We start from the raw sequence: 14,181 nt of genomic DNA, 5'->3' as shown, positions 1-14,181 counted from the left end.
GATTCAAGACAGGCATGTGAGGGACTCACAAAGGAAAATGCTGTAACCAGATAATTTTAACTAAAGGATTCTTTTTCTTTTCTTTTTTTTTTTTTTCTGAGACAATGGGGTTAAGTGACTTGCCCAGGGACACATAGCGAGGAAGTGTTAAGTGACTGAGGCCAGATTTGAGCTCAGGTTCTCCTGACTTCAGGATTGGTGCTCTATCTACTGCCCCATCTAGCTCCCCCTAACTGATGGATTCTTGATTGCAAATTGAAACAAATTTTTCTCCCATTAATCTTTCTTGTTTTTTTTTTCTTTTGATATATTTCTTCTTTCACAACTGTGACTAATATGGAAATATGCTTAAATTAAATTAAAGTACATATGTAAACTATATCAAACTGCTTACCATCTTCAGGAAGGGAGAAAAATTTGGAACTCAAAATCTTATAAATATGAGTGCTAAAATTTTTCTTGACATGTAACTGAATGGGGGAGTAGTTTAAAAATAAATAAATAACATCACCTGAATATCAAATTTATTATTATATTTTAAAAGCTGGGAAGTAAGTAACTGCTGATGTGAGACTTTTTGCTAGATTGGCTATCAGTGACTAATCCAACCATCAAAGTTCTTAGAGCAGAGCAGAGCTTCGTTTTTGTTTATAATTAAGATAATTTCAATCTGAGCTACTTTACTGCCCTGTAAAGGAACAGATTGAAACAGACAATTTTCATTTCCTAAAGAAGTTTAAACAATTTAAATTATAACGGAGAACAAAAGGAAATACTTTACCTAACAGTATGGGGAATATGATATGAGAAGACTGCAAAGGTAGGAAGAGGCTACATTATGAAGGATTTTGAATTCCCTATAGAGGATTTTGCATTTAGTCCCCAGAGGCAATAGGAAGCCACTTTGGTTTGCATAGAAGGCATCTCACATGATCATATCATTTAAATGGCAGAGTTGGAGGGTGGATTGGAATGGGGTGAGATTCAAGGTAGTCAGATCCACTCACAAACTATTTCAGTAATATAATCCTGAGGTGAGATGTACCAGAATGATAAAAAGGCTTTTACTCATCATAGTATCAGAGGAAAGAGATAATTAGAAAAGAAGATATTTTGTGAATGCTATTTCTGCGTCATTGGTTGGCATATAATGCCCAGAGATCTAGAAGAAACCTTCAGGACATTGAATACCTCTGTGGAAGTATTCCACATGTTCTACATAGTATTTCACGTATATATGATCATTTGAGCAAGAACTGTACAAAGTGAAAAGGAATAAAGATTATATAAGGTTTTCATCATTTGGAAGGATTACTTACCTTGAGATTACAGATTCATCCATATAGCTAAGGCCTATAGAAATTACTTTAGTCCTTTATTTTAGCTACTATACTGAATTAACCTTATTTTATGGAAAATGCGTTCTGACTTCTGAATAACCAATTTACAGATAAATTAAAACACAATAAGGCCCCAAACACTTAAATACTAGAGCTACATATAAAGTATTGCTTACAGCTGTGAGGGTTATTATGCTAAATGACATAGTTGCTACCCACTGTGACCTCCCTTCTTAGTATAGAAGAATAGGAATTTGTAGAACACAACCATTATGTATTAAATAACCAGATTGCATAGTGTTTTCTAATTTACATTTTTCTTACTTGACTAAGACTTGTCCTGGATCATTTGTATTTCATCTCTGGTCATTAAAAATCTTTATTACAACAGATTGGTTCACTTAAATAACTAATTTCAGGATAATTAAGTGAGTTCTGAACATTTGACTTAATGCTGTTTTCTGTTCTAGATTAAGTGACCATAGTTCATTTGGAGATATTAAAGATATAGAATTGACTGTTCTAAATAGAAACTAATGTTTATTTCAAGACTTATACTTGTTTCTTTTTCTTCCCTCGATTTTTTCTGTATGATAACAGTATACATTAATACTTAAGTCTTTGTTGATATACTATCCCTGTGAAGTAATTTCAATATATCCAAATGTGGGTATATTTTCCAACAAATGTAGATTTCTGTCTCTTCTTACCTTAGTCTAGAAAATCTTTGTGAGTTTCTGAAAAATTGATCACCTAATTGCCAATGTTTTGGTTACTTTTCTTTCAGAATTATAGGAAGGATAGTCCTTGAGCAACATATGCAGTCTGTCACTGGTACTAATCTCAAAACCTTTACAGTTTGGTGGAATATGCCAGAACTTGGGCTTTTATGGCATATCCTTTTAAAATCTGGGATTGTCCATTTCTAGTCATATGAAAAGGTGCTCCAAATCACTACTGATCAGAGAAATGCAAATTAAGACAACTCTGAAACACCACTAGACATCTCTCAGATTGGCTAAGATGACAGGAAAAGATAATGATGAATGTTGGGGGGATCTGGGAAAGCTAATATCTTGTTGGTGGAACTGAATGGATCCAGGCATTTTGTAGATCAGTTTGGAACTATGCTCAAAAAGTTATCAAACTGTGCATACCCTTTGATTCAGCAGTGTTTCTATTGGGATTATATCCCAAAGAGGAGGGAAAGGGACCTATATGTGCAAGAATGTTTGTGGCAGCCCTTTTTTGTAATAGCAAGGAACTGGAAACTGAAAAGATGCCCATTAGTTGGAGAATGGCTGAATAAATTGTGGTACATGAATGTTATGGGATACTATTGTTCTATAAGAAACGACCAGCAGGCTGATTTCAAAGAGCCCTGGAGAGACTTACATGAACTAATGCTAAGTGAAATGAGCAGAACCAGGAGATCATTGAATCTCCTGCAATATTATACATCAGTCAATTCTGATGGTTGTGACTCTTTCCCACAATGAAATGATTGATGCCAGTTCCAAATGATGAAGTTCAGGCACAGGGCAGGGAGTTGTGGGAACCCCTTTCTGGTCAGTGTAGGTTCTTCATAAATGAATTTACAAACCCAAGAAGTTTATTTGCATTAGGAACTCAGCTTTTGCAGGCTGACTTGCTTAGTGGCCAGGTCCCAACAGAGAAGTAAAAATCTAGCAGAGAAATCCTGATAGAGAGGTAAAAGAAGTAAGGTCGTGTTAGGGAAATGTGTGAGAGAGACAGAGGTTAACGCTGAATGTTTTTTCAGCGGGCAGAGAGTCCATCATAGGGAGCTAGGGACCAAGGGGAGGTCTCTTGGCCTGGCATGATTCCTATTTTTGCCCTCTCTGCAAAGAATGAGCCCCGAGTTGCCTCTTTTTATAATTGAAATTTTGGCTAGAGGCTGGGGGGTGGGGGTGGGGGGGAAGAGGGGGAGTTATTTTTGGAATTGAATAGAAATTTTCTATTTGAGTGAGTGTCCCTGAACTAATCTCCGACTCAATAGAGTTGGATAAAAATCTCCAGGTTGGGTTAAGTAGGAGTGGTCCTAGATTCAACTAGTCCCACCCAAATAACTGAATGAAACTACTTTATATTGATTCCCTGGGGTGGGTCTCTCGGGGAGAGCTTCTAAAGGACTCAAGCGTTCCCCCCCAAAGTCAGAGAGAAAGTTTCAGGGGTTCTCCTCATTACAGTGATCTTGTGATGAAGAGAGCCACCCAGAGAGAGGACTGTGAGAACTGAGTGTGGATCATAACATAACATTCTCTTTCTTTTTGTTGTTATTTGCTTGCATTTTGTTTTCTTATTCATTTTCTTTCCTTTTTGATCTGATTTTTCTTGTGCAATGAGAGAATTGTATAAATATGTTTACACATATTTGATTTAACATACATTTTAACACATATAACATATATTGGATTGCTTGCCATCTAGGGAAGGAGGTGAGGGGAAAGAGGGGAAAATCTGAAACACAAGGCTATGCAAGGGTCAGTATTCAAAAATTATCTTGCATATATTTTGAAAATAGAAAGCTTAAAAAAATAATCTAGGGTTGTCTGCATGCTATAGTGAGGCATCAGAGTAAGACTTTAGTAGAGGGCTAAAAAATACTTGGAGAGAATATAGTCTCTACTGTTTCTAGCAATAGAAAACCTTTCAATATAATTTATGAAGTTCTATTATTGAATACTTTGAATCTTTCCCAATCCATTTTTTATTGTTCAGAATAGCTATTTGCCCTAATCAATACTCTGTCCTCATTCTACATATCACTAAATTTGGGTCTTAAACATAGATGCTCACAAAAATATTTTATTGAATGATGTCTAATTCTTTTATTACATTTCATTATCAGGGGCATTGTATTTAATTCAACTTCACAAACATTCAGTACTTTCTATGAACAAGAACTCTGTTAGGTGCTAGGGATACAAAGCCAGTAGGGGAAATTTAAAAAAAAAAAAAAAAAAAAAAAAAGAGACCTTGTCCCCAATGAACTTACTCCAAGGTAGAAGACTTTGTTGACTGATTTAAGATAAATAAACACAAGAAAATTTGAGGAAGGAGTGAGGAGAATCAGAAAAGGCTTTTCTGAAGAGGTGGTACCCAATAAACTCTGAAGGAAGCTTGCCTATGAAAGGCAATAGATTTATATGCTGAGTTTGGGAAATATCATTTAGGTAGAGGTATAAGTCAGATAAGGTAAGCAGTAGCCAAATGATTGAATGATTGTAAAGCATTTAGCATAGTTCTTATTTACACAGAATATGTACTTAATAAATGTTTATTCTCCCTTTAAATGCCAAATTAAGAAGTTTTTCCCTAGGGACACTACAGCACTCCCTCCCACCCCACCCCCCTTTTTTTTAAATAACTTTTTATTGACAGAACATATGCATAGGTAATTTTTCAACATTGTCCCTTGCAATCACTTCTGTTCCAACTTTTCCCTTCCTTCCCTCCACCCCCTCCCCTAGATGGCAGGCTGCCTCAAACATGCTAAGTATATCTTAAATACAATATATGTGTACACATCCATACAGTTTTCTTGTTGCACAAGAAAAAATGGATTCAGAAGGTAAAAATAACCTGGGAAGAAAAACAAAAATGCAAGTAGTCCACATTCATTTCCCAGTGTTCTTTCGCTGGGTGCAGCTGGTTCTGTTCCTTGTTGATCAATTGGAACTGAATAAGATCTTCTCACTGTTGAAGATATCCACTTCCATCGGAATACATCTTCATACAGTATTGTTGTTGAAGTGTATAATGATCTCCTGGTTCTGCTTATTTCACTTAGCATCAGTTCATGTAAGTCTCCCCAGGCTTTCTGAAATCATCCTGCTGGTCATTTCTTACAGAACAATAATATTCCATAACATTCATATACCACAATTTATTCAGCCATTCTCCAATTGATGGGCATCCACTCAGTTTCCAGTTTCTGGCCACTGCAAAGAGACTTGCCACAAACATTCTTGCACATAACAGGTCCCTTTTCCTTCTTTAGGATTTCTTTGGGATATAAGCCCAGTAGAAACACTGCTGGATCAAAGGGTATGCACAGTTTGATAACTTTCTGAGCATAGTTCCAAACCGTTCTCCAGAATGGTTGGATCCGTTCACAACTCTAGCAACAATGCATCAAGGGACACTACAGAACTCTTGAACAAAATAATAATCTTTTTTTTGTGTGTGTGTGTGTGTGTTTTTCAGTAGATGAATATATTGCCATTGCCAAAGAGAAGCATGGATACAATATGGAGCAGGTATTAAAGTGATTTTTTTTTTTTTTTTTTTTGTCATTAAGTGGGGTTCTGTAAACTGTTAAAAAGGGTTTTCTTTTAGTAGTATAATATAATTATCTTACTGAAAATGCTTTTTTACTTAACACCATTGCTCATATAAGTTAGTCTCTCCCTCCTTGCTCCTTTCTCCCCTTTTACTGCCTTGTCCTTAAGTTCTGAAGGGATCTTAGAAATCACCTTCCTATAAAATGAGATTACCTACCCCACCTGGTGAATATAGGGAGAAAAATGGTTTATAAATATTTTTAAAATATTGTAGAAATGTGAACTAGTAACTAATGTAGCCTCTTTCTTCATCTGTAAATATTTCTACAAATTATAAGAATTATTCATCTATTCTTAACTTAAAAATTGACATTGATGAGGATAAATTACTTCCTTACCAAGAAGTTCTTTTCATTTGTGAATAGTTCAGTAAATCCCAAGGGTACTTATCAGGTGGGTAGGAAGAGGTACAACATTCTTATTGCTAGGATTAGGAAAGAGGGGGAAAGATAGCATTTCTGGTGTGGATCCTAATCACCATTTCTTTATCTGAAGCAGTTCAAGGAAGAGGATGGGATGGGTTTTTATGTCATTTATTAAAGTCAAAGAGAAAGAATTAAAAATATACAAGTTGAAGAAAAAAATCAAATTTATCTAGTTATAAAATCAGAAATTTTTAATGGATTCTCATTCACCTGGCCCATAAATATCTATTATGTTTGGATGGCTTAGCCCTCCCCATTTTCAATTTGATAGACTCCCTGTGTTGTATTTGGGTGATCTGGATCAACACCACTCTCTTGCATCCTTCCCTTACAACAAATATTTCTGATTAAATCAGACTGATTCCCTTTTTTTCCCCAGTTGATATTCATTTTGCAAGGGAAAAAAGTCAAGTGTTCTCAGCTTTTCATTTTAATCTATATCTTATCACTTATACATAATTTTTTTTTTTTGTGGGATTATAGAATTGAAAAGTTGAAAGGGAGTCTGAGGACCCTTATCTTTTCAAGGATTTTCATCTGTAATATTCTTAACAGTCATAACCAAAAAACCTTTTAGAGTCCAGTAGCATTGTATTTGCTCTTTACCTCTATTCATAACATTACATACGTTTTTGAGGTTGTTTGATCTAAGATTATAGTGTTGCATATAAAAGTTTTTATGTGTATTATATGTATATTTTAGGCTCTTGGGATGCTTTTTTGGCATAAGCACAATATTGAAAAATCCTTGGCTGATCTACCCAACTTTACCCCATTTCCAGATGAGTGGACTGTGGAAGATAAAGTTCTATTTGAACAGGCCTTTAGTTTTCATGGGAAAACATTTCATAGAATTCAACAAATGGTAAGTAGATTAAAAAAATATGGAAGGACGTTATCCAGTACATTGTCTTGGTACAGGTATGCTGGTTTGATTGTGTATAGTATTCAGAAAAGGGTATTTATAATTTTTTTAGTCACTTATACAAAGATGGTTAATTGAAATCTTGTCTTAAGAAATTTTTGAAGATTTTTTTTTTAAATATAAGGCTTAAAAATAAATGAAGGACTATGGTAGGAACATAGGGAATATATGAGTTTTACAATAGATGTGCATATTATCTTTAGATGAAGTTACTGTTACATGTGCTTCTGCTGAACTGTTTGTTGTGAGGAAAGTTCAGTTCTGATGGTAGGGAGAGTTATCTTCAGATATTACTGGTCAAAACAAGGTATCAACAATTAAAAAAAACAAAAAACTTTGTTATATTGCTTAAACATATAATAGTTCTATTATTTCTGATGACTTTTGCCACTTAGCTCACTAGAACTATGCCCTGTAGAATCAGAATTTATGGTAATTTTGGTTATGGAGTAGGCTGTTAAAATTTTATTTGCACTAAGAAAAAAAGCTCCACTTACTTTGTATTTGAATTTGGATAATAACTTACATTATTTAAATTCAAATTGTAGTTTATACAATAAAGTTTTATTAGAATACATTTTTTCTTTCTTCTTTTTTTTTTTTTTAAGCTTCCTGATAAGTCTATAGCAAGTCTAGTGAAATTTTACTATTCTTGGAAGAAGACAAGAACCAAAACCAGTGTGATGGATCGTCATGCTCGGAAACAGAAGAGAGAACGGGAGGAAAGGTAATAATGCATTATTACATTTTTCTTTTCACTAACTTGGGCAATTTTGATTAGTCACTAGAATTAATGAGAGCATGTAGAGGTAAAAATGCGAAAATTGCTTGTAGTTTCCCCAGTTATTTCCTGCTAGAATAGTAGTTAAACAGAAACATTGCAATTAATAAGTAGATGTTTTCTTCATTTTGCCAATATATTCCTCTTTTTTAATTTAGTGAATAATTAAAATAATAATATAATTTTTAGGTTGAAATGGGATGGTTTCATAAGCTTAAATGACCCATATGGAATCAGTTGTCAAAATATTAAAAATAGATCAGTGCAGCTTATTCTACTTGAGTAGCGTTTGTTATTTTTCAGATCTGTTACTTCTAGTTCTCTCTTTAGATTCAAAAGTATAGTCTGATTGCCCTTCAATTTTATGCCTTTAAAGTTCTTAAAGAGAGTTATCCACCTTGAACTTTTCAAACTCTTCCAATCCATGTTCTCTTCAAACCAGATATTCCCAGTTCTTTCATTTGATGATAATGTGGCTTGGGCTTTTGGGGTCTTTTATTTTCCTGGTGCTTTTCACCTTTTCAGTCAGCTTAATGCAGTATTCTAGATGTAGTATGACTGGAACAAGCAGGGGATGGTGGATCAGTTGCTTCCTTATTTCTTCCTTTGATACACTACAAGACATCTCATTTGTATTTTGAATGTCATTTCACATTATAGATTCATAGAAGTTATGATCCACAAAATTTTTTCAGATAAAACTGCTGATTTGTTTAATTTTGTCTGGCTAACCATGATTTCTCTTTTACTTGTGAAATCAGGTTTTTCGACCAGAACATAAGATTTTGCCTTTATTCCTATTAAATTTCATTTTAAACCAGTTTTTTTTGTAAAGAAAGGGGAAAAAATGCTTTCTGGGGAGTTGGAAGACATCATGAATTCAAATCTCTCCCTTGGACAAATCATTTAACCTTTCTTGTTTTCAGTTTCTTCATCTGCAAAATTAAATTAGAAGGAGAAATTCCTTTTAGCTCTACATCTAGGAAAGTATGATATATTGAAATCCTGGTCTTTTTAGCATGTTATCTGTCCCTCTTTGTTTTGTGTCATCTTTAAAGTTCCATCCTTCCCTTTATTAAAATCATGGAAAACAATATTAAACAGAACAAGGCTAAGTGCAGTTCCCAAGGGAACTCTTATTATGATTTCTTTTCACATAAATATGGAACTAGTAATAACTACTTTGGCTCAGGCTATGCAACCAGTTCCAAATCCATCTATTATACTATGTTCTGTCCAACCTTTCTTTATCAAATGGCTTGCTAAAGTCTAGGTAATTGTTATCTACAATATTTTCCTAATAATTCAATTTTTTAACCTTCTCAAAAAAGGAAATAGTCTGGCACTTCCTGTTCTTCAATAAGCCCACACTGTTCTCTGTGTTCATTTTCTATACAAAGATAGTTTTCAACACTCACCTTGACAAAACCTTGTGTGCCAGATTTTTTCCCTACCCCCCCCCCCCAAAAAAAAATCATGGAAAACAATATAAAAAAAAAAAAAAAACATTCAATCTGATATGGCTTAAATATGTGCAATTCTTCTAAACATATTTCCATATTCATCATGCTGCACAAGAAAAATCAGATAAAAAGAGGGAAACAAATGAAAAAGAAAAACAAGCAGCAAGTAAAACAGAAAGGTGCAAATACTATGCTTTGATCCACATTCAGTCTCCATAAGTTCTCTCTCTGCATGTGGCTGATACTTTCACAAGTCTGCTACAATTATTTTGGATCACCTTGTTGTTGAAAAAAGTCAAGTTCATCACAGTTCATCATCACATAATCTTGTTTCATTAACCATTTCTGTAATAATAAACTAAAATTTTGCCAGGAATCTAAGACCCACTAGTAGATTTTCATTTTCTTCCAGAGAGAGTTTTTCCTCTTCCCCCCCCCCCCCCCCTTTTTTTTTTTTTTTTTTTTTTTTGGATAATCAGGATATTTTTCTACTCCAGTTCTACCTTTCCAGCTTTCTACATTTGAAATACCAAAAAAATCACATCTTCCAGTATCTTAATTTGGGTACTGAATTGGTAACTTAAGCTCATAAAGGGTAATTATATGCTGTTATTTATTTTGGGTATCAACTCCTTATTATGGTTTTCATTTTTGTCTTATTCTTTCTTTCCAGCAAAAAAACCCCTCACAACCGAGAAGTAAATTGAGTTGTTATTTCCCATTTCTGTTGAAGGTGCCACCATTTTTCTAGTCACCTGGGTTCCCAATATTCATATTAATCCTTACTCATCCTTACCCCACATCCAACCATTTGCTCCATCATTTGTCACTGCTAGCTTCTAAAGCTTTTAACCCCTTCTCTCCACTTACACAACTTCCACCTTAGTTCAGGTCCTTATCATCTCTTTCCCATATTGTTGTAGCAGCATCCTGATTGATTTTCCTGCTTTCAATTCCTTTCCAGTCCAGCCCAACCTACATACTACTGCTGAATTAATTCCTTTAGTACATCTCTAACGTAAGGAGATTGCTATCCAGTCAATTTTTGTGACTTCCTGTTCCCTCAGACATCAAATTTCAACTTACTTTGCCTTTAAAACCATACACAATATGGCCCCAACTTATCTTTCTAGCTTCATTGGGCATTATTCCTCATCTCACAGCCTTTGACTTAACCAAGTGGCCTCAAGACATAAAGCTCCAGATCCTTGCTCATAACCTTTGTCCCAATCATCCTATGTGCCTGGGATTCACTCCCCTCTTTACATTAATTTATGTACTTGTTCTCTTCTGTTAGAATGTAAGCACTCTGTAAGTAGGAATAATTTCATTCTGTGTACTTATATTCCTAGCACTCAGCACTGAGGTGGATACAGAATAGACGTTTAATATATAAATACTTAACTGATGGTTTATTCAGTTGCTGTTTTGGTGAGAGGTATCAAATAAATCACACTTGTTTTTGTAATAGATGAAATAATGCAGTCCAGAAATAGTATGGGGTTTAAATGTCATTTCTTTCTTAGAAGTTTAAAATGTATACCAAACCCAAGTTAACTTATATGTGTGTATATGTAGAATCACCACAAAGTAATTTTTCAGTAACTTACTTTTGTCTTCCAGTGAGGATGAACTGGAAGAAACAAATGGAAATAACCCAATTGACATTGAGGTTGATCAAAACAAGGAAAGCAAAAAGGAGGTATCTTTTCCCTAATTTGTTGGAAGGTTTTTACTAGTAAAAGCACACCTGTCACAGAAAATTGTTATTGTTTAGATACAGCAATAGTATTTCCAGTTTTGTTCAAGGAAGAAAAGATAAATGTGGACATTTTTTTTTTCTTTCATATTGCATAGTTAAAGGTAATTAAAGATTTTTCTCTAGTAGCATCATGTTATAAATCCACATCTTTAAACCATTTGACTTAACTGGTGCCAATAAAGATAAGATTCCTCATTTGATTTCTTTTTGGAGCAATTTCTTCTCTGTCACATTCTCATTCTTAACTAGCACTCTTGAGGAGAAAAGGGGAACATGAAAAGGGTTTGGCTTGATAAATAGCATTATTTTTACATGAAAATTAGGTGCTACCCTTTCCCTTAAAAAAAAAAAAATTCCCCATGTCTTATAAATATAAGTAGTGCCAGATGTTCTACTGGACGCTAAGTTATTAATTATTATATTATTAATTATTAATTTCCTTCAAGGAACCAAATAATTCTATGAAGTGTTTCTAAGAATCTTTGTTTCAGAAGTGATCCCCACTATTGTTTTTTTCTAGCTATTTGATTTTTGTTTTAATTTCAAGTGATAATTTTTAAACATCTAAAAATTATTTTATTAACAAAGTCCTAAATCTTAATTATAATGAATGTTATGTTTTACTAATATTTTATATATGCCCTTAAATGTTAATATAATAGACTTAACAATAATAAAAAGAACTTGAAAAGTGAGACATATAATGAATTAAAAACTCATTAAATCTTTTTATTAGCCAAATTCTGCTTTTTCTTGCTAGGATATCAAATCACAATATATTGAGAACTAAGCATTATTATTGGTTTACTTTGAAATTTTATTTTATAACAACCATTGAAAATGCATTTTAGTGGGTTAAAATTAAATTATGAAAAAATAATACCAGTTGTATCTGAAATTAAATGTAATTTTCAGATAAATTATTGTGAACATAAGTTGATAAAAAATTTTTGACTTCTTTTTGATATATTCTTATTCTATGAAATGTATAAGAATATATCAAAAAGAAATCAAAACATTTGTCAATGTTCACTATGTGTGGCCATTATGTTTGTCTTTGACCACAAAGCTTTCTGCATAAAATGGGTCCATGTTCTTTAAAGGGGGGACAAAAAGACATCATAGAGTAGCAAAGCTCATTAGAAGTATGCTGAGGTTTCCCCCATATTTGCTGGAATTATTCAAGAGTCTTAACATCCTAGTTGATGCAGTAATCAAACTGAAGTAATGAATCTTCTGTTTTTTAAAAAAAAAACAGGAATCAACTTTGAAATATTTAGTCATTTGGTGACTATTACTTTGAACCAGTTAATGTTAAAATCTGTTGATAAAATTATTATGTAGCATGTATTTGATAGTATATTTAGCACTATATATGAAAGAGAGCTGTTTGTTATTTTGTTAGAACAATGATTTCTTTCAGTTTTGTTTTAAAAGCAAAAATTTCTCTAAGCATGAGTCATTTATCAAATATTTATTTTGCAGGTACCACCAACAGAGACAATTCCTCAAATCAAAAAAGAAAAGCATAGTACACAAGCTAAAAATAGGGCCAAGAGGAAACCTCCTAAGGGAATGTTTCTTTCTCAAGAAGATGTGGAGGCAGTTTCTGCCAATGCTACTGCTGCTACCACAGTGCTAAGACAACTGGACATGGAATTGGTTTCAATCAAACGACAGGTACCTCCCCTGTAGTACTGAAGAAACACCTAGGACTTTTGGTTTTTAATCAGACCTATGATTTCAGTGGCATAAGAAACTCCTAATCCATCAACCAGTATTTAAGTGCCTGGTTTGTTCCAGGCACTGTGCTAAGCACTCTTTGTAATCACCTTTGCAGAACTCCTTCTCTCCCTCCCTCCCCAAGACAGCAAGCACTCCAATATAAGTTAAACATGTGTAATTCCTTTAAGCATATTTCCATATTCATCATGCTACACAAGAAAATACAGATCAAAAGGGGGAAAAAACAAGCAAACAACAATACAAAAAAGGTCAAAATACTGGGGTTTGATCCACATTCAGATTCCATAGTTGTTTCTCAGGATGTGGCTGGCACTTTCCTTCACAAGTCAATTGGAATTGTCTTGGATCAACCTCATTGTTGAAAAGAGCCTTTGTCCATCACAGTTGCTCATCACATAATATTATTACTGTGTACAATGTTCTTTTGGTCCTGCTCACTTCACCTAGCATCAGTTTATGTATGTCTTTCCAGGCTTTTCTGGTGAAATCATTTCTTATAGAACAATAATATTCCATTAGATTTATGTACCATAGCTTATTTAGCCATTCCCCAACTAATGCGCATCCACTTAATTTCTACTTCCTTGCCAGTGCAAAAATTTTTGCATATTTGGGTCCTTTCCCACTTCTATGATCTCTTTGAGATACAGACCCAATAAAGACACTGCTGGATCAAAGGGTGTGTACAGTTTTATAGCCTTTTGGGCATGGTTCCAAATTGCTCTTCAGAATATTTGGATCACTTCACAATTCAGCTAACAATGCATTAGTGTCCTACTTTTCCCCTTCAACATTTATCATTATTGAATTCAGTTTTTTGGGGAAAACATCAAACAGTGATGTATAAACAAGATATAGACAGTATAAATTGAGAATAATTTTCAAAAGAAAGCACTCAGATTGAGGAGGCCTGGAAAAGGCTTCTTGCAAAAGATAGGTAGAGAAAACCAAGAAAGCTAGGAGGGTAGGGATGTGGAGAAAGAACATTCCACATATGTAGAATAGTTCATGAAATGTAAGGAACAGGAAAATGAAATGCCATGTGTGAGAAACAGTAAGAATGCTAGTGTCACTGGATTGCAGGTACATGAAGATGGGTGTGAGATATAAGAAGATTGGAAAGGTATAGGAAGGGGCCAGGTTAAATGAAAGGCTTTAAAATCAGGATTTTAAAAATATACTGGAAATAATAAACCAAAATGAGTTTATTGCATAGAGATATGATATGGTCAGACCCGCATGTGACCTTAATTTGACAGCTAAGTAAAAGATAGAGTGGGCCAAGACTTAAGGCAAGGAGACTACCTAGAAGACTATTCCAGTAGACCAGGCAAAAGGTGATCTGGACCTGTACTAGGGTGATTGTAATGTCAGG

The 14,181-nt window shown here is 34.0% G+C and overlaps 1 protein-coding gene across 1 annotated transcript in view; it reads left to right on the top strand.

Moving 5' to 3' along the window:
- RCOR1 (REST corepressor 1) overlaps nucleotides 1-14,181 on the top strand; it is a 108,541-nt gene that overhangs the window by 79,073 nt on the left and 15,287 nt on the right. Inside the window, exons 4-8 of the mRNA XM_031953213.1 lie at nucleotides 5,568-5,620; nucleotides 6,833-6,994; nucleotides 7,663-7,781; nucleotides 10,922-11,000; nucleotides 12,546-12,740. Coding sequence (XP_031809073.1) covers nucleotides 5,568-5,620; nucleotides 6,833-6,994; nucleotides 7,663-7,781; nucleotides 10,922-11,000; nucleotides 12,546-12,740 — 608 coding nt within the window. The remainder of the gene's footprint in view (nucleotides 1-5,567; nucleotides 5,621-6,832; nucleotides 6,995-7,662; nucleotides 7,782-10,921; nucleotides 11,001-12,545; nucleotides 12,741-14,181) is intronic.

The sequence above is a fragment of the Sarcophilus harrisii genome, chromosome 2, assembly GCF_902635505.1.
Source record: "Sarcophilus harrisii chromosome 2, mSarHar1.11, whole genome shotgun sequence".
Taxonomy (NCBI): Eukaryota; Metazoa; Chordata; class Mammalia; order Dasyuromorphia; family Dasyuridae; genus Sarcophilus; species Sarcophilus harrisii.
The sequence above is the reverse complement of the archived record's forward strand: the minus strand, read 5'-3'. Positions and strand labels throughout refer to the sequence as shown.